Source organism: Anabas testudineus, chromosome 3 (assembly GCF_900324465.2).
Source record: "Anabas testudineus chromosome 3, fAnaTes1.2, whole genome shotgun sequence".
Classification (NCBI taxonomy): Eukaryota; Metazoa; Chordata; class Actinopteri; order Anabantiformes; family Anabantidae; genus Anabas; species Anabas testudineus.
This window is the reverse complement of record NC_046612.1, coordinates 7,308,894-7,326,628: the sequence shown is the minus strand read 5'-3', so window position 1 is coordinate 7,326,628 and position 17,735 is coordinate 7,308,894. Positions and strand designations below refer to the sequence as shown.

Sequence of the window (17,735 nt, the reverse complement as noted above, 5' to 3'; positions counted from 1 at the left end):
GCGACTTTTGCTCATGAATTAAGCAGGTGTATGACCAGTCACACCTTAATGTCCCAAAAAGGGGGCTAACTGCAGTAGTCTGATGCATTCCCAGACACAGTGAGTCTGCAGGCCTGAGAGCTATTTCCTTTTAGGGGAAGTGAGTCACTGTAATAAGGCAGGGAGGGGCTCTCAAGGGACAAAATCAACGCCAGGTTAGGGCAAATGATATGTGGTGTGCTCAATTTTTATTTTTTTCAAGGTGTTGCCTAATACTATTCTTTGATTTTGCCTTCAACTATAATTCAAAGCTCATCTGTTATGAATTCTCCTTAGAGGATGTGTCACTTCAGCTGTTTAGTCACAGAGTCGACACAGTTTTGTTGAATTATGCCACAGTTGTGTGTATTGTTTTTATCAGTTGGAGCTTTTTGTGACTTTATCACTAGTTGATAACAGTAAATGCAGTACAGAAGGTGCATTGGAGCCCTGGATTTTCCTCTGTTCTCGTGCTCATGCAAAGCTTTTTGAATGAATCTATTCCTGCATTTTGCTTTGCATATTGTTTCTTACAGAAATGTCCCATTACTGGCATGCTGCTTTACTTGTCAGTTTATACTACAACAACCCAAAGTGCCATAGTAGTATGACAGAAATGAAATACAGCTGATGATTATGTTCATTCTTTAACAACAATGACTCTTTACTACCACTCTTAAGTTTATATATGATGTATAAATTCTTCTCGTCCCCAGGTTCAACATACATATATTTATGTTATACTTATATATATTTTTATATTTTGGAAGCTGGATCTAGACAACATCTAAACTTTTTGTTAAAATAAATGTTTAAAAGATTAAGTCTGGGATTTCCTGGTGACTGACCAATTCATTGATCATCCACAGCTGTGAAGTCTGTTCTGCAGTAAAAACAATGTCACACATGTCTGCAAAGCCAAATTGACTCTGTGTCACAAGTGGATAATATTATTATCATATCTATACTTGTTGATTTTGACTGTCATGTGCTGTACATGCAGGTATCCCTGCTGAGAGCACACACTGTGATCCTTTTTGTCACCAGTGCAGTCCACAAAACATCTTGAGCTGTGTGATCTATCGTTTTCTTTGTTCTTTCCTTTCAGTTCTAGCCTTTCCTGCATTTCTGCTCGGAATCGACCAGAACCGTCTGAAGGAGAAACTGACGAGCCGAAAGATGGACAGCAAGTGGGGAAATGCAGTGGAGTCTATTGATGTGACACTGAACGTGGAGCAGGCGTGTTACACACGTGACGCCCTCTCCAAAGCCCTGCACTCACGTGTGTTTGACTTCCTGGTCGAGGTATGACTGCATGTTTGTTCTGCTTTAGTTTAGTGCATCTATAATAAATGTGTCATTGCTAATAAAGCTGTGATAATCTGTATTTTAATAACACAGTTCTTTGATTGCAGTCCATCAACAAAGCCATGGTGAAGGATCATCAGGAGTTGAATATTGGAGTTTTGGACATTTATGGTTTTGAAATTTTCCAAGTAAGTGTTTTTGGCTGTTTAATAAACTCACACATGGCTACCGGAATTTTTACTCTGCAGAAACACATAAAATAGATTAACAAGTCTTAACTTTGAGGATTTAAACTGATTAAACACAAAGGATAAGACTAATTTATAAAGTATGTGGATTAAGTCCCATCTCCTGATTGAGACAACAGACTTCCACATGCTTTTCTAATCTGATTACGGGTTTGTTTAGTTCGCTTTATGAGAAGTCCAGGTCCTGTTGATTGGATTGGACAAAGCAAATCAAAGTGTTTTTGTATTCTTTTGGTTTGCAAACAGCTCTTGGCTCCTAATATGAAGGTTGTGAGTGTGTACCATGACACTACAAACCATTATCTACTGTAATCTAATCTACTCTACCAGCTTGTTTATTTACGAACACACAATGTAAAAAAATTCCAGCTGCATTTATTTGGACACAAGTTATTAGACAGGAAAATTTAGACTATCCTCACATATGCCTCAGACTGTACAGTATGTACTGTGAATGTGAATTTGACTCTTCATTTAATATGAGTTTGTATAAACAGTAAGGATGGAGGATAATACTCTTCCTTCTATCTGGATTTTATTAACCATGTTGTCTCCTCATTAGAAAAATGGATTTGAACAGTTCTGCATCAACTTTGTGAATGAGAAGCTCCAGCAGATATTCATTGAGCTGACTCTAAAGGCAGAACAGGTGATGTTCCTTCACACTCTTTTGCTTTATTTTTTAATCTGTATTATATATTCTGACTGATATTAATTTCTCTCTCTTTGTAGGAGGAGTATGTGCAGGAGGGCATCAAGTGGACTCCGATTGAGTACTTCAACAACAAGATTGTCTGCGATCTCATCGAGAGCAAAGTAAATAAATCTTACAGAAATAATACATAAAACCCAAAAGTCAAGGGTTCAATACAGAACTGAAAATACAACCTTCTTAGTAGAGGTTATAGTTTTGAGCAGCATTATAAATCTAAAACCTCTGTTATTGTTCTCTGAATCAATTTACTACCCTACTATGAAGAGTTTTTAATAATGAACATTTGTTAGTTTTATTGTTTTCATATTGTAAACTGAGTTGCACAACTTCCTGCCAAGTTTCTTCTCTGTTGCCATTACTTGCAGCTTAATATCACCGAATGCGCTGACTTGCCTCTTAATTTAATTTAACCGTCCCACTGAGAGGTCTAATCCATGAAATCCACAACAAGGGCCTTAAAATAAACCTCCATCTGAGAGAAGCGGTGCCTGACAGTTTGACTCTTTACACCAGACCCACTGCAGTTAATTCAGTAACAGAGCTGCGTGTTCTCTGAGCTCCAAACACTGTTACCACTGTGCAAACTCAAGGCTAATGATCAACTCTGGACATAATGGGGCCAAACAGGGCTGCGTGTGAGAGGAATGCTTGAAAGATCCACTGTTGTCTTTATTTCTATGTTTTTACAAGTCTATTAGTCCACTAGTAGCTGATTGAGACTGATAAAGTAAAGATTCTTCACCTGGTAGATGAACCAGAGCCTGAGATAAATCCTTTAGTTGTGTCTGAACAGTGGTTGTGGGTGGAATATGTGTGTATTTTAATTGGCCTCATTGTTTTTGCTGTCATGAATGTTTCCTTGTTATTGTAGAATCCTCCTGGTATCATGAGCATCTTGGATGATGTGTGCGCCACCATGCACGCAGTGGGGGAGGGAGCCGACCAGACCATGCTGCAGAAGCTGAGAGTCCAGATCAACACCCATGAACACTTCAACAGCTGGAACCAGGGCTTCATCATCCACCACTATGCCGGCAAGGTCTGTTTGAGCACACTTTGCACGCCGAACCTCTCTTCCAACTTGTTTTCAACAAAAGCCACCCCTCTCTATTTCAATGGACGTCATCCAAAGTCCATATCATACAAAGGTCATATGTAATTTATATATATATATATATATATATATATATGTGTGTGAGTTTGTGTGTCTTTGGTGCTTGTATTCATATGGTTGACAAACTATGAGGTTTACAACAACTCTTTTGCACTCTGTGCACTTGTCTTTGCTGTGGTATCAACTGTAAACGAATATGTCATGCTTACGCTCCACAGTAGGGATCTGACAGTAACTTCTGGGAATAGACACACATTAAAATGTCATTCTTTATGGTGTTGGTATGGGAGCTTTTCCTGTTGCTCCCCACTTGTATGAGCTGTCATAAATACCAGTTGTGCAGCTGGAACTTTAATTCTGGAGACGGTGTTGTCATCGTTGTACTTTTTTAAGTTTTCCAGTTCTGAACTACTGTCACACCCCTTTCTCTGGCACCTCCTCTTTCTCTTTGTCTATTTATAGTTACAGTCCCCTCCCGTTATGTAACATACATGTTAATCAGCCTTATTTCATTTATACATTATAACTCGTCAGACGCCTCTTCTTCTTTTTTTTTTTTTGTATTAATTTTCCTTATTTAAGATCTGGGCTGAGGTTGTCCTGTGTCATTCTCCAGATGTGTGGCGGCCTCAGTTTGGCACACATGCCACAGGATTAATGAGCCGTGCCATAAAGACTTGAGGGGCTCCCATGACTGGGCTCAAAACATTCCTCCAGTCTCCAGTATAGCAGAAATAACAGTTTAATTTATACACCTTTAAGCCACTGCTGGGTTTGAAAGGAAACTAATCCTGGAGGTGTAAAGCTTGGATCAGAAACCCTTCATTTTCTTTACCCATAAAATTAAAGCCACTGATTTAAGTCTGAATATCAGTTATCATTTTCATTTTCATACATGTGTCCTCCAGGTGTCCTACGATGCAGAAGGTTTCTGCGAGAGGAATCGAGACGTCCTTTTTAATGACCTCATTGAGTTGATGCAGAGCAGTGAAACGTAAGTACCTCCTTTTGGCACATTGCAACGACATGTGGTGAAGATTTCGGAGGTGCTTGCTTAAACGTGGATCGTCTATTGTGATGCATATGGTCATAATAAAACACACATGAATGAGCACTTCAGAGGTTCCAGTGGATCTGGAAAGTGGCGGGTTGTAGAAGAAGTGTGCAGGGCTGGGTTACGCCGTGCCCTTTGCCCTGAATCACGCCCCAGTATGCAGCTTTTGAGGGTACGCTCAGTCTGACTTTGAAAGTGCAGTCTCCCTGTGGGGGCACATTGTGGAGTCTGGTCCCCCTCTGTTTTGGTTTCTTGGCCTTTCTTTGTGCTAACGTTGCCATCTGTGCAAACAGCCTGCATTGTTTTCTGACCCCCACAGGCCTCAGCCACTGCTCAACCTATTAGTGTGTACATTTTGTAGTATGAAAGAAACTGTAGTTAAAAAATATGTAAACCCATTAGAATGACCTGGTTTTCACCATTAATTGGTAATAAAATGTGATCACAATGTGCTTAATAGAATAACACACATTCAACAAGTGAATAAATGTTCACAGTGCTGGTAGAAAAGAGAATCCTTTGATTTAATAACTGGATGAACCTTTCAGTAACTGTGGATCAGTTGCTTTAGTTCAGGCATTTTCTCAGGATGTCTGGTGTGAACAGCTCCCCTATTGTTATACAGTATATCTAGTTTGAACTCTGACTACAAAAGGTGTATTTTCTTACAAAAAGCAGCAACAAACCATTTCCCATCATGCATTTTGCATAGTGTGTAAATTCACCCTATGCAAAATGCTGCTGTCCATGGCCAGTGTGCCTAATGCACATGTTTGTGTATGATGACAAACAGACTAAAATAGACTCACTTGTCCTTTGATTGTAAGTTGCATCTAAAAAGCATCTTAATGTAATAACACAAGGCACTAGCTCACATCAGCTGCTACTATACTAGTACTTTTCCAAAAGCTCAAAGAAGAGTAATACAGTCATTTGTGTGTGCCTGAGTACTAGACAAATACTACTATTAATTCTGCAAGAGTTCACTTACTTTTTCTTGCTGCTGTATCATCATTCATTTTACATACTGTACACATAAGCATGTATACACACCTAGATTAAAGAGTTTGGCACGGTTACACATAAAGGAAGCGTGAGAAGGAAGGAAGTAGCCTCGTTCATTTGTTTGACGGAGAACAAAGGACTGACCAGTATTGTCAGCTGGACAGACTTCTGTGTATTTGTGCACACAACCTGCTGATCCTTTTTTCTGTGTCCACAGCCTTGAGTCTGAAGTTTAAAAACCAAACAAATACCACTGTGGGAGAAAGTCAGAGTGGAATTTAAAATATACCAACATGAAAAAGCACTTTGAAAAATAATAAAACAATAAACATCCACGACTGTGACACAAACAAGTTATAATAAGTTAAATGCTGAGGTACAGTACGTGTCAGCTTTGGACCAGACCTGACCATCCCCACGTTTTTATGTGCTTCAAAGCAAAAGCAGCTGAGACAGTTCAAAAGGAGCCGAATACTTGGTGCCTGAATGACAGATGTGCTGATCATAGAAGTAAGAATAACTTTGGTAAAGGGAGCTGCTCGAAACCAATTTTCTTGACAAGCTATTTATATATGTAGCCTTTAAATAAGTGGGACTTTAAACCAGGGCTGCACAGAAAAACTACAACACATCTTAATATTTTTAATTTACTGCTTTCACTAAAACACTGGCGTCATTTATTATCAGGGGAGAGCTTCTACTCTTACTTAAAACAGTGAGTACAGCACTTTTCCATTAAACAGTAACATGCTGGCACACGAGACTGTGAGATCTGAGCAAGAAGAGAGTCCAAGAATGTTTTGATGGGATAACTTCATAATGTGTGTAATTCTGCTGCAGAGGGTTAGAAATGTGTCTCTGTCACAATTTAATCGGTTTGGTCATCACCGTGAGTATTTACAGTACAGCCGTGAAGTAAAAAGAGCAGCAACAGCACATTCTTGAAATTCAAATGAATTGAACTCAGTACACATACAGTATGTTGTTGATTCCCACATATTCAGATGTGATTTAGTACAGATGTTTTGTTTTTTGTCTAGATAGTGAAGATCTGAGTAAAATGTTTGCTTAATGCAGGATCTACCTCATCAACGACCTCACAAAATACTGAGTAAAAGTTGTTTGTTCAAAAATTGTTTTGCTTTGTTTCTTATTTCCCAGAGAAAATACCACTCAGCAAATAATGGCACACATTCCTTTAAACAGCGTCAGCCTTGGGTTTTTTGCTGCATAGAGAAGTGTTCGTACAAATCTGTTGTTTTCCCACCTCGAACTTTCCAGAGTAGTTCGACCTTCATCGGCTGTCCTTGGCTCTTTAATCATTAACGGCACGTTTTAAGTTTTTGTTTTCATTGATTTAAGGATGATCTCTGTCTTTTTGTGTCTTTCTCCTCTGACAGCGCCTTCATCAGAGCACTGTTTCCAGATAACCTCAATGCTGAAAAGAAGGGTCGACCCACAACTGCAGGAAGCAAAATAAAGGTGTGTGTTAACTTGAAAGTGGTACAGTACGTGTGCAGCTGCCCCTCGTCCTTATCAACGTCAATGTGGGAACAGACCATTTCATTCACCGTTTGTCACAGTATTTCAGCTCTTCATTACTTCCTCAGTATCATCCTTATTGTTTTCCTCTTTCTTAATATTTGCTTTTATTCCACTCATTAGAAACAAGCCAATGATTTGGTGAGCACACTGATGAAATGTACCCCACACTACATCCGCTGCATCAAACCTAATGAAACCAAGAAGTCCAAAGACTGGGAAGAGAGCCGGTAAGTAACAGGTTCATTCTTATGTTTAATACATCTATGTATCGAACGTCTTTAAACATAAGAATCCTCTGAATCCTCTTGTGAAGAATAAGACACATATATCAACTTACTCTCTTTTCTTTTTTAGCAAAAACATACAGTATATTGTTTTAAAAAAGCTGTAGAATAAGAATAGAAAATAAGGATTTCTAGAAACAAAATGCAAAAATAAAATATTTAAGAAAAAAATTGTAAATAAAATAAAACAAAAAAGTAAATAACTACGAAAACAATGCAGTAACTACTAACACATAAAATGAACAGCAGTAAAATATATAGATAGATACACATGGATGGATTACGTTACTGGCCAACTTGGTGGAAGTCCACACGTCGCTGGGTCTCTGTATGATAAAAGACATAAACTCACCAAAACAAAAATCTGCTTGAGTACAATAAACAGACAGAACACGACCATAAACATGTTGAAAAAAGAGTTTTACATCATGTTTAGCACTTTGAGCAGCACAGGCCCTGGTCCCTTGAACTCTTCTCACACAAAAACAAAACACTGGATCATTGTTCTGATTTCTCCTCCTCCACCCATTTTGTTATTTTGCCCTTGTTTGGACTTTTTCCGTCCATCTGAAAACCGAATCATGTTTCCCCTTCTTTATCCCTTTGTTTCAGTTTCCCGCTCTTTCTTCCCTGCTCACAGGCTTTTGGCACTGCATGTTCGGACGCACAGAGCTGCCGTATTGTTCAGAGCCTATGGCCTTCCTGTTGTGATTTGTGCTCATTAATTAGCACCGGATTCGCTGTTCTCACAGGAAATCTGAACGCACTAAGTCTTGCTTAACGTCTTTGTTTGAGGGTGTTTTGCATACACTGACCTGTGATTATGTCTTCCGCTGCTGAAGTGGGAACGTCATGTGTCGTAGACCTGGTAAAAGCTAATTTAGTGAAGTTGATCGCTGATATCTTTAAGGATTGATAATAAAATGGAAGACATTTGATGAAGACATTTAAACACATGATGCAGATTTCTTCTTATTTTTGTTAATGTACTTTTTTCATAAAATAGAAACACTAAAAAACAACATGTAAAATGAGGGAGGGGTCACTAGTTAGAATATATAGACATCTACGGTTTGTACATTTTATATCGATGTTGATCCGGGTGTTTTTTCTCTGTCTTTAGAGTAAAGCACCAGGTGGAGTATCTGGGCCTGAAGGAAAACATCAGAGTGAGGCGTGCTGGATACGCCTACCGCAGAATCTTCAGGAAGTTCCTCAACAGGTAACACACCTCAGACTCACACGAGGTTTAAAAATAGGGGTGAGCCTTATTTAGCCGATCCAGTATCAGCGTGATGAATCCATGTTACATACAGGTTCTCCACTAATGTGATTATTACCACTCCTACTGTATTTCTATTCTTTCATTCAGGGTTTTTTAGTGTCGTCCTTGGCCTCATGTTACATGTCACAACTCCTCGTGATGTAAAACATTTCACCTGTGCTTAATTTGCTGGTTCTCAGGTACGCCATCCTGACCAAAGAGTCCTGGCCGACGTGGCGAGGAGATGAGAAACAAGGCGTTCTTCATCTCTTGCGCTCTGTCAACATGGACCAGGATCAGTTCCAGCTCGGTCGCACAAAGATCTTCATTAAAGCCCCCGAGTCGGTACGTTGGTCACCTGCCTCACCTTCCAGTGTTCTGCCCTTTTGATTCGACATTGCCCTTTATAACACATCATCATCCAGCGTCTCTCAGACAACTTGGCAGGGGCATTACTACAAAGCAAAAAGCTGCAGGCTTTTCATTTGTTGCATCTTGTATAGATGTAAAACTTGAATCACATGGGTGAATGTCTGCTGCCGTGCAAAAAAGTGGGTTTTTCAGCAGGGAAATAACCATAAAAGGGCACCGGCGTCCCAAATCATGCTTGAATCCTTGTTGCAGGGGAGGAGACTGAACCCGACCCTTGTACCACGTCAGCACTGAGTCAACACGGCTCTGAAACTAAAACACAAATACAGGCAGTGGTTGCAGAGTTTTGAGGGAGGAGGGTGGGGGGGGGCATCATAAAGGCTTGTCTTTTTCCACCATAACTACTTTTTTCATGATTCCTATGAAAGCAGCACTTGTGTGAAGCTTGTGCTTCTGCTTATTACCATTGCACACACACACACACACACACACACACACACAGATGTATGTTTAGAAGCTTACACACAGACATCTCAGTCTTAATTCAGGCAGTCAGACAGCTGATCCTGAATGCTTGTATTTATTCATTGCAGCCGTACACTGCCAACAGTCCCCATCCCCCACACGGCCAGACTGAGACTCCAAGTCGCTGAGGTGTGTGTGCTTACAAAACGCAAATATCACACAGGGCGGGCTGCTGAAAAGAGCTGCCAGGCTTCTCAAAACAAGCCTCTCTGTCTGATAAGACACTGACACCAGCTAATTAGTTGTATGACTTTTTCTGTTGGATGTAATAAGTTTGTTTGACGCCAAGCCAGATGTTGAAGAAGAGTTTCCCCCTCATGGTGGTGATAGATGAGCGTGAGGCTTACTGTCCATCAGAGGTCTTACAAGTGCTGTATTGAGGCAGAATGAAGATTACAAAGAGTTGTCATTCATATGTGAATACATTTAATACGAGCCGCTTTATCATTTAGACAGTGTGCAGGTAATTTGTCCATGTATTAGACTTCAGATAGAATTATAGATACAGATAGAATTATTAGTTTAGGTCAATTTTGTCTCTTCATCTTATTTTTATTTCATCCATAACTGTTATGAACCAACCCCACACCCTTTTAAAGAGCTGTTTGTCCTTCTGGTGAAAAGCCTCAGTGATTTCATGGTGTTATTGTCTTAATCAATGACTCAGTGCATTTTTCTTCCTCACTCTTTTTGTGGTTTGGTCTGTACTGATGTGTTATTGAGTTTGCTTGTGGTTTGTCCCTGTCCCGTCACACTGTGGCCTGTGGCTGGCCGTTTCAATGCCAGGCCTGTTAGAGCAGTGGGCAGGATGTTTAGTCTGGGAGGGCGAGGGCAGCGAGTGTGATTGCGTGTCTAGAAGCCAATCAGGAAATGATAGACTGTGAGAAGATGAGTGGTCTGTTGGCAGAGGTTCAGCTCCATGTGGAGGAGATGGTTTACAGCAGAATAAAGTGGCGTTCTTCTATCTGTACATAGCATAGTAGTAAAGTGGATTCAATATATTACAGGACATACAGTATATAATCTGTTTTGGTATTAAAATAAGCTCTAGAGTGATATGAATATGAAACTGCTGTTCCTGGTGTTACATAACAACTCTAACTGTACAGTAGTAAGACGTCATATCTGAAAGTTATCAGTAACAGCAGAGATTTTTACATTCAGCTGCACACAGGCATGTTCAGTATGTATGTGCAGTTATTCAGTCTGTTTGGATGCTTTCATGCGTGCCCGTCGCTTACTGTGTGATGTGCTGATTCTTTTTCTTTGCCTTCGTAGCTCTTTCTGCTGGAAGAGACACGGGAGCGCAAGTTCGACGGCTACGCCAGGGCCATCCAAAAAGCCTGGAGGAAGTATGTGGCTCGCAAGAAGTATGTCCAGATGAGGGAAGAAGGTGAGCGACGTCACGTCCACATTTGTCGGCCCATCTGCCTGTGTGTCCATCTCTCACTCTCTCTATCTGGGTTTATGCAGCCTCTGACCTGCTGTTGAACCGGAAGGAGAGGCGGCGTCACAGCCTCAACAGAAACTTTGTCGGCGACTACCTGGGTATGGATGACAGGCCGGAGCTTCGGCAGTTTCTGGGCAAGAGAGAAAAGATCGACTTCGCAGACAAAGTCACAAAATATGACCGTCGGTTCAAGGTTGGTTTTCTTCAGCGTGGATCTGTTTCTTTCCCTCAACTCAGGATAAAACATTTATGGACCCGTTGTGTGTTCTTCTCCTGTGTTTAGGGCATTAAGAGAGACTTGATCCTGACCCCAAAATCTGTTTACCTGATTGGAAGAGAAAAGGTGAAACAGGGACCAGAGAAGGGGCAGGTGACCGAAGTGCTGAAGAGGCGCATTGATGTGGAGAAGATCTTGGCAGTGTCTCTCAGGTATGAACTGAAGCCGTTAACACGTGCAACAGAAAAACTGCACACGTAAGTCAACTTTAAGCACCTTATTTTTGCTCAAATAAAGAGTAAATGTAAGGTTAATACAGGGGCCCAACATATAATCTGTAAACAGTGCACTGCAGACAGTCATGAATCTACTGTACTTCAAAGCCACAGTCTGGATTTCCAATCACACAAGTTCCCATGTACCCGTAAATGTCACACAAGAGACACTGACAACATGTGGAGTATATTAAATATATCTCTTGTGTATTGAGTGTGTGTCTGTCCCTTTGTGTGTGCAGGACTGACTGAAAACATCTCAGAAATGCTGCGGAAATAATAGTCAGTCTAAACACAAAGTAAAAAAACTGTGCATGACTTTAATGCAAAGAGGAGAAAATAAAAAACAAAAGGAACCGTAATACTCGTGACGCCTTTTGTTGTGAACAATGTGTAACTCGTTTCAGAGGTAGAATCACAGAGCTGCTAGTGCAAGCATGTGGCTTTTGAGTCAGTGGGCTAATATGGACCAGGTGGTGCAATGAACACTAGCAGGAGTCGTAACAATCTCATCAGGGGAAAAAAAATCCACTTCACTAAGAGGAACAAAGTCTCCTTGTGTGTCTGTCGTCTCTCTTCAGATGTGAGCTGCTTTGTGAGGCTCTCTCTGTTTCTATGTAAATGTGAAAGATGATTCTGACTCTCCATCTTAGCTTTCACAAAAGCAGGACAGGAAGTAGAACAAAATCGAGTCATTTCTTAAATTTACTGTCAGTGACACATCCAATGTCAGAGTTTTATTTATTTCATCAGTAACAAGCCTCTCATCATGCACTTTGTTCATGATTCGCAGTACAATGCAGGACGACTTCATGATCTTGCATGAGCAGGAGTACGACAGCCTGCTGGAGTGCATCTTTAAGACTGAGTTCATCAGTTTACTGGCGCGTAGGTTTGAGGAGAAAACTCAGAGGAAGCTACCACTAAAGTTTAGTAACACGTAAGTAAACACACAGATTCACAGCCAACATGGGAATTAAAACAAATAACCAGTAAGAGTGTATTTATTCCTCAATTGTCAAATTTAAATTTAATCTTAGTGCTGCAACTTGAGTAGGTTCAGCATTAAAATAAGGTCTCAGTAATCCTAAAGATGAGGTTACCTATCTAACTTATCACCCTCAGACTGGAGATGAAGTTGAAGAAAGAGAACTGGGGCTTCCTGAGTGGTGGCGGCTCCCGGCAGGTCATGTTTGTCCAGGGTCAGGGAGACATGCCTGTTTTGAAGCCTTCGAGTAAATCCCTGCAGGTCATCATTGGCCCCGGGCTTCCCAAGAATACACGTGAGTGTTAACAGACAAGTTCAGAAATGAACTGTGATACTGACATCACATGATGAGGTGAAATCATGGATTTGAAGACTAGAGGAAACACAAAGAGTCAGCACAGACAGTGAAAAACTGTAGGAAGACAGTTATAATTGAAAACAGACACAATCCTGTTGTGTTTGTTCTTGATTTGTGTTTTTAAAATGTCCACATTTCACGCATTTTGCACTATTTCTATATTTTAGTATAAGAGATCTATGTACAGGATACATTTTTAAACTAACGTATCATTCTGTTTGATGCTAAACCCGTTGAAATCCAACTTTTTCGACTTCATTGTGAATATTTTACACTTGTTACATGGTCCCATCCTTGCATCTATTTCAGACACAGCTTATTACTTCAATTCCTTATTCTCCATGTCTGATTCTATTTTTATTGTTTGCATGTTACGTTCATTTGCTGAAAATCAGGCCCCAACAGGAAGGGCATCACTCAGGGTCGCTCTAACATGTCCAGAACCCACCATAACATCCCATCGCGGGCTGCACCAGGACCCCCAGGTACAGCATTCACATTTCATATTATTCCTGCAGCTTGTCTTCTTTCCATGTGGACCCTCTAGTATGCAGCGTAACCAATTCATACCTCTTCTTCTGCAGTCGCTCACCAGAATGGCGGCCTGACAAGCGCCAACCATGTGGCCAATCAAAGAAACTCACAGCATCACAAACAGAGACATTCCTCATCCAGCAATGCAACACACCCCTTCCTGCCCAACAACATCAACCAGTTGAAGGAGCGAGGCGGGAGTCGGGCACAGCCGGACTTGGCCTGTCTGAAAGTCCCCGATCAAGGAGCTGCAGGGTGAGAAACCTGCACACACACATTACAGGGAAATAAAAGATGTACACACTACACACACGGAGACGTCAACAACATACAGGAGAAGCCAGGCCAAGAAAAAGGACTTAATGACTGCAGTAAGTCTGGGTCATGTTAGGCTGAACGGAAATATCACTATCGCTGCCTCTGTTTGGTACACAGAATCCGGTACAGGGGATTTGGCCTCTTTAGAGCTCAGCTTCAGTTTAAGATCTCTCAGCTCTAAAAATCTAAAAAGACTGAAAACTAAGTCTTGTGTTTCTTTGACCTAATATGACCCAACTTTTAGTTCAGTTAGCTCAGGTTTAAGGTGATTTAGATATTTACAGTATTGTTAAACATATGAACTCCCACTGGTATCTGCAAGATCATTTAAATAATCTGTGAACATAAACATGCAGGGTCTCACCTTTATATGCAAACAGGCTCCACATGTACTGTTCACGCCAATACACATTCTTGTGCTTCTTTAATGTGACATAATTTGGATAATTTATTCTTTTGTAGTAATGGACACAGACGGCCAACGTCAAATGGAGGAATGTGAGTTGGAGTGTTTGCCGTGTTTTGGGTGGTGGTTCAGGTCTAGAAAAGCTTTCAGCAGCAGGACACGTTGATGTTTCTTTTCTTGTACACTTTTTTTTTTTAAGTTCAAACTTTGCAAAGGAGCCAACTGTAGTCTACAACTAATATTTCATTTTCTATTGCTGCACGTTAGTTTGATAGATCTGTGGTGTTTTGTGAAAGGGGGATTTTGTAGTAGAGGAAATTCTGCTGTGGACCTTTTCAGTTTTGATGAGGGATCATTTTTACCACAGAATAAATAACACAGACATACCGCTTCAACTAACTACTTTACAGTCTGCTCACTGCTCACTGGGATGTCATCTACTGCTACTGCTACTGCTACTACTACCATAATTACTGCTACTAATACTACTCTGATTTTAAAGGTATCACTGACTCAGGATAAACACCCTCGGCTCTGAGGTGCTTCATGAAATTTCAGCATAATTTTAGCCTCACTTTTTTCGAGCAGGCAGGATCAGGCAAACTCGTACTAGATCATCATCTTGTGGCTGATTTGTGAACAACTGCCGTCTGTTAAAATTAAGCAGGAAGCATGATTCAAGCTCGATGAACCAGTATTTTATATTTTATGCTTCCACAATCTGTGTCTGACTCATTTATCTACACCGTGTTTTTGGGTTTCTTTGATTTCCTTTTCTTATAGTGTGGACTACACAGAAGGTTTTCACACAGTTTAACAAGATGGTGATTATGCATGCACTTGTATTCTGGGATGTACTGTATGATACAGTAATATCCCCCCCGCCCCCCCAAAAAAACTTCTACTGGGTACTTCTGAGTCGCCTTCACAGCCACTGCAGCCCAGTAAACTGAATATATCATTTGGTGTCCACCCTTGAGTAGATCATGTTGACAGTTGTGTGGCTTCTCTCTTTGTCTTATGCCTCAGAGCCCACAGACAATCAGCCAGCAGGCCTCCGCCGGGAGGAGGACGACCCAAACCTGCACCCAAACCCAAACACCTGGTGCCCCAGTGCAAAGCTCTGTACGCCTACGATGCTCAGGACACAGACGAGCTCAGCTTCAACGCTGAGGACATTATCGACATCGTCAAAGAGGGTAAGAAGATGTCCGAACAGCATCTAGAACTTATCTTTCACGCTTGCCGTGATGTCGACAGCCTGGAATTGAACACTAATGTTGTGATGTTTGCTGATTTAGATGCGTCTGGATGGTGGACGGGACGACTTCGCGGAAAGCAGGGACTTTTCCCCAACAACTACGTCACCAAAATCTAGGAGCTGCTGGTCTACAGCACAAGGAGGAGAGCCTGCTGCGCCCCTGCTGATCTTCTCAGAGGATGGGAAGAAGCTTCCAGTCAGTGACCGAAGTACTGTGGGACTTCCTGAGGAAAGAAACTCACTCTTCCTTCTCTACTGCCTCGTAGTAAATGAATGTAACTCGTTTACGCCGCCACCCCAAAAGACCATCAGGCTTGAAATTAGGCTCTGCTTCATAGACAAGAAGACTCTTTGATCCCAGGGCCTGTTTTTCCTCCACAGTCCCTTTGAGTACTGAACAAAACTATTTATTGTATTTATAGCTTCTGTGTTCTCCTTACTGTCATTTATATCTTGCTGAGGATTTGAGCTCCAACTGTTTGACGCGCTGGAATGAAATACGCTTAATCTGTGGGACCAGGCTGTGATTATTTTTTTTCTCAGTACTTTTTAGATGGTTTGATTCCTAAAGAAATGACGGTTGTCTCAGTGTCACATCTGAAACGACTGCTGTTTTACCAGGTATATTTATTTTGGTGCAAAACTGTAACTACTTCCCAGCAATAGATGGATGATTTTAGAGGCGAATGATTTTAACCAAAGCAAAATACATTTCCAAAAAGTTAGTTTTTTTATCACACCAGTATATGTTAGACATAAAATAGAGGCCATGTATACTGTAACCCGAGCATGCTGTCTGTGGTGTATTAGCACTTTATTGGTACAGGTACTACCTTGGACACAGACATTGTCTCTCATTCATGCCACAGCCAGCCAAGTGCAGGAGCGACAGATTGCCAAGCTAGCAACAAGCCTAGTTACTGGGGGGGGGGGGGGGGATCGTTTGTTTACATGAAATGATAAAAACAGGCATTTTAGATCTGATTCTGTATATTTGTTCATGTTCACGAGTACGTCTGTTGGTGATTGGATTTTTATTTTGTCAAAGTGCAAAAAGTTGTTTTAGGTGAAATTATTGTGTCAACATTTTTTCCACGGCACTACGAAGAACTCATTTTGCTTTTGCTCGACTGTTTCTGCACATTTGCTGCACTGCTGCTGCATAACTTACACATTCCTTAGTGATTTTCAAACCAAATAACCGCATTATGTTCATTCAATAAAAATTGCTGGGATTTCTGTCACAGATCTGCATCATCAAATAGAGTTTGATCTTGGATAGTTGAAAACATCCTTGTGCAATAAAAAAAACTGTAGAGGACTCATTCAATAGGAATAAAGCATGTAACATTGTATTTTTAACAGCTGATTTTGTTGTGTTATTATCAGAGAATCCACTGATTTTGAACCTGTAGGGTTGAAGATGGTCAGTTCTGCTTGAGAGAACATAGCTCTACTTTTATCCAATCACAGGTGCAATTAGCTGAATTAGCTTCAAAAGCAGAACCGGATCCAAGAGGGGAAGTTTGGCTCGCTGTTCCTGCAGTGGAAAAGGTCCTACGAGTAATGATCAGTCTCATATCAACATCCATCAGGACATAAACTTTAATTTGCATAAGCTTTAAACGCAAAGCTACTTTAGATGTTATCCTGAGCATTAATTTAACGGTTCAGATATGTAGTTTTTGGTAAACATAGTCGTTTATGTAGAAGCTGTTCCACATCGTTTCCGTTTAAGATTGGATTGAAAACCTTTCTCTCAAAGCTTTGTTCACTCTTTCATGAATTGTGTTTGCATTTCATCATATTTAAATAGGTCAAATTTAAGAACAGACCATCTTTGTATTGTTGCTATCTTATAATCACTTTATTAAGTGAAAATGTAAAAACTTCAGGCCACTAAATCCCATAAATTAGGATAAAATACAGACGTGGCCTCAGTGACTGTAATTCTTGGTGCCACCATGTGGCCACAGCGGATGCTGCACCTAATTTTTTGTTTCATTTAAATTCCTCCATATAATTTAAATCTTATGTATGTTTTATTATCTATGTGTAAACTGATATATAATTTGATACCAGCCTGAATAGTTGACCCCTATATCAGATATATTATGTCAAAGAAATCTGACATCGTTAACACAGATTCCTCAGCAGCAGAAAGAAAAATCACTTTAGTTTCTGAGAGGATTTCCTCAAACGTCCATTTTTAAGCCCTGCTTATGTGAAGCATGGTCCAATTATGTGACCTATAAATAAAGGATTAAATTGATTTATTAAATAGGATCATCTCTTACACCTTGTTCGTCATGCAGAGTCAGTCAAGTCTAATCGTGCTCTAAGCATGAGAAGACAGAAACCAGCATTAGGACCCATCCTCATTAAAAGGTCCAAAGAGGTTCCACTAAAAATGTAAGAGCTCTTTTTAATAAAAGTAATTTTATAATATTTAAATGATTGCACTTAAAATGATTGA

At 40.5% G+C, this 17,735-nt stretch overlaps 1 protein-coding gene across 2 annotated transcripts in view; it reads left to right on the top strand.

Moving 5' to 3' along the window:
- The window catches only part of myo1ea (myosin IEa), a 41,019-nt gene extending 24,398 nt beyond the window's left edge, over positions 1-16,621 (top strand). Inside the window, exons 10-29 of one of the 2 annotated variants that reach the window (XM_026378183.1) lie at positions 1,127-1,323; positions 1,434-1,514; positions 2,137-2,223; positions 2,307-2,390; positions 3,161-3,328; positions 4,312-4,397; positions 6,863-6,944; positions 7,128-7,234; positions 8,415-8,513; positions 8,756-8,900; positions 10,731-10,845; positions 10,926-11,095; positions 11,186-11,331; positions 12,188-12,334; positions 12,520-12,677; positions 13,136-13,225; positions 13,325-13,529; positions 14,055-14,090; positions 15,028-15,197; positions 15,300-16,621. In XM_026378183.1, the coding sequence (XP_026233968.1) occupies positions 1,127-1,323; positions 1,434-1,514; positions 2,137-2,223; positions 2,307-2,390; positions 3,161-3,328; positions 4,312-4,397; positions 6,863-6,944; positions 7,128-7,234; positions 8,415-8,513; positions 8,756-8,900; positions 10,731-10,845; positions 10,926-11,095; positions 11,186-11,331; positions 12,188-12,334; positions 12,520-12,677; positions 13,136-13,225; positions 13,325-13,529; positions 14,055-14,090; positions 15,028-15,197; positions 15,300-15,376 (2,450 nt within the window). In that variant the 3' untranslated portion in view covers positions 15,377-16,621. The remainder of the gene's footprint in view (positions 1-1,126; positions 1,324-1,433; positions 1,515-2,136; positions 2,224-2,306; positions 2,391-3,160; positions 3,329-4,311; positions 4,398-6,862; positions 6,945-7,127; positions 7,235-8,414; positions 8,514-8,755; positions 8,901-10,730; positions 10,846-10,925; positions 11,096-11,185; positions 11,332-12,187; positions 12,335-12,519; positions 12,678-13,135; positions 13,226-13,324; positions 13,530-14,054; positions 14,091-15,027; positions 15,198-15,299) is intronic. The other variant, XM_026378184.1, reaches the window with a different exon arrangement.
- Positions 16,622-17,735: the final 1,114 nt, after the last annotated feature.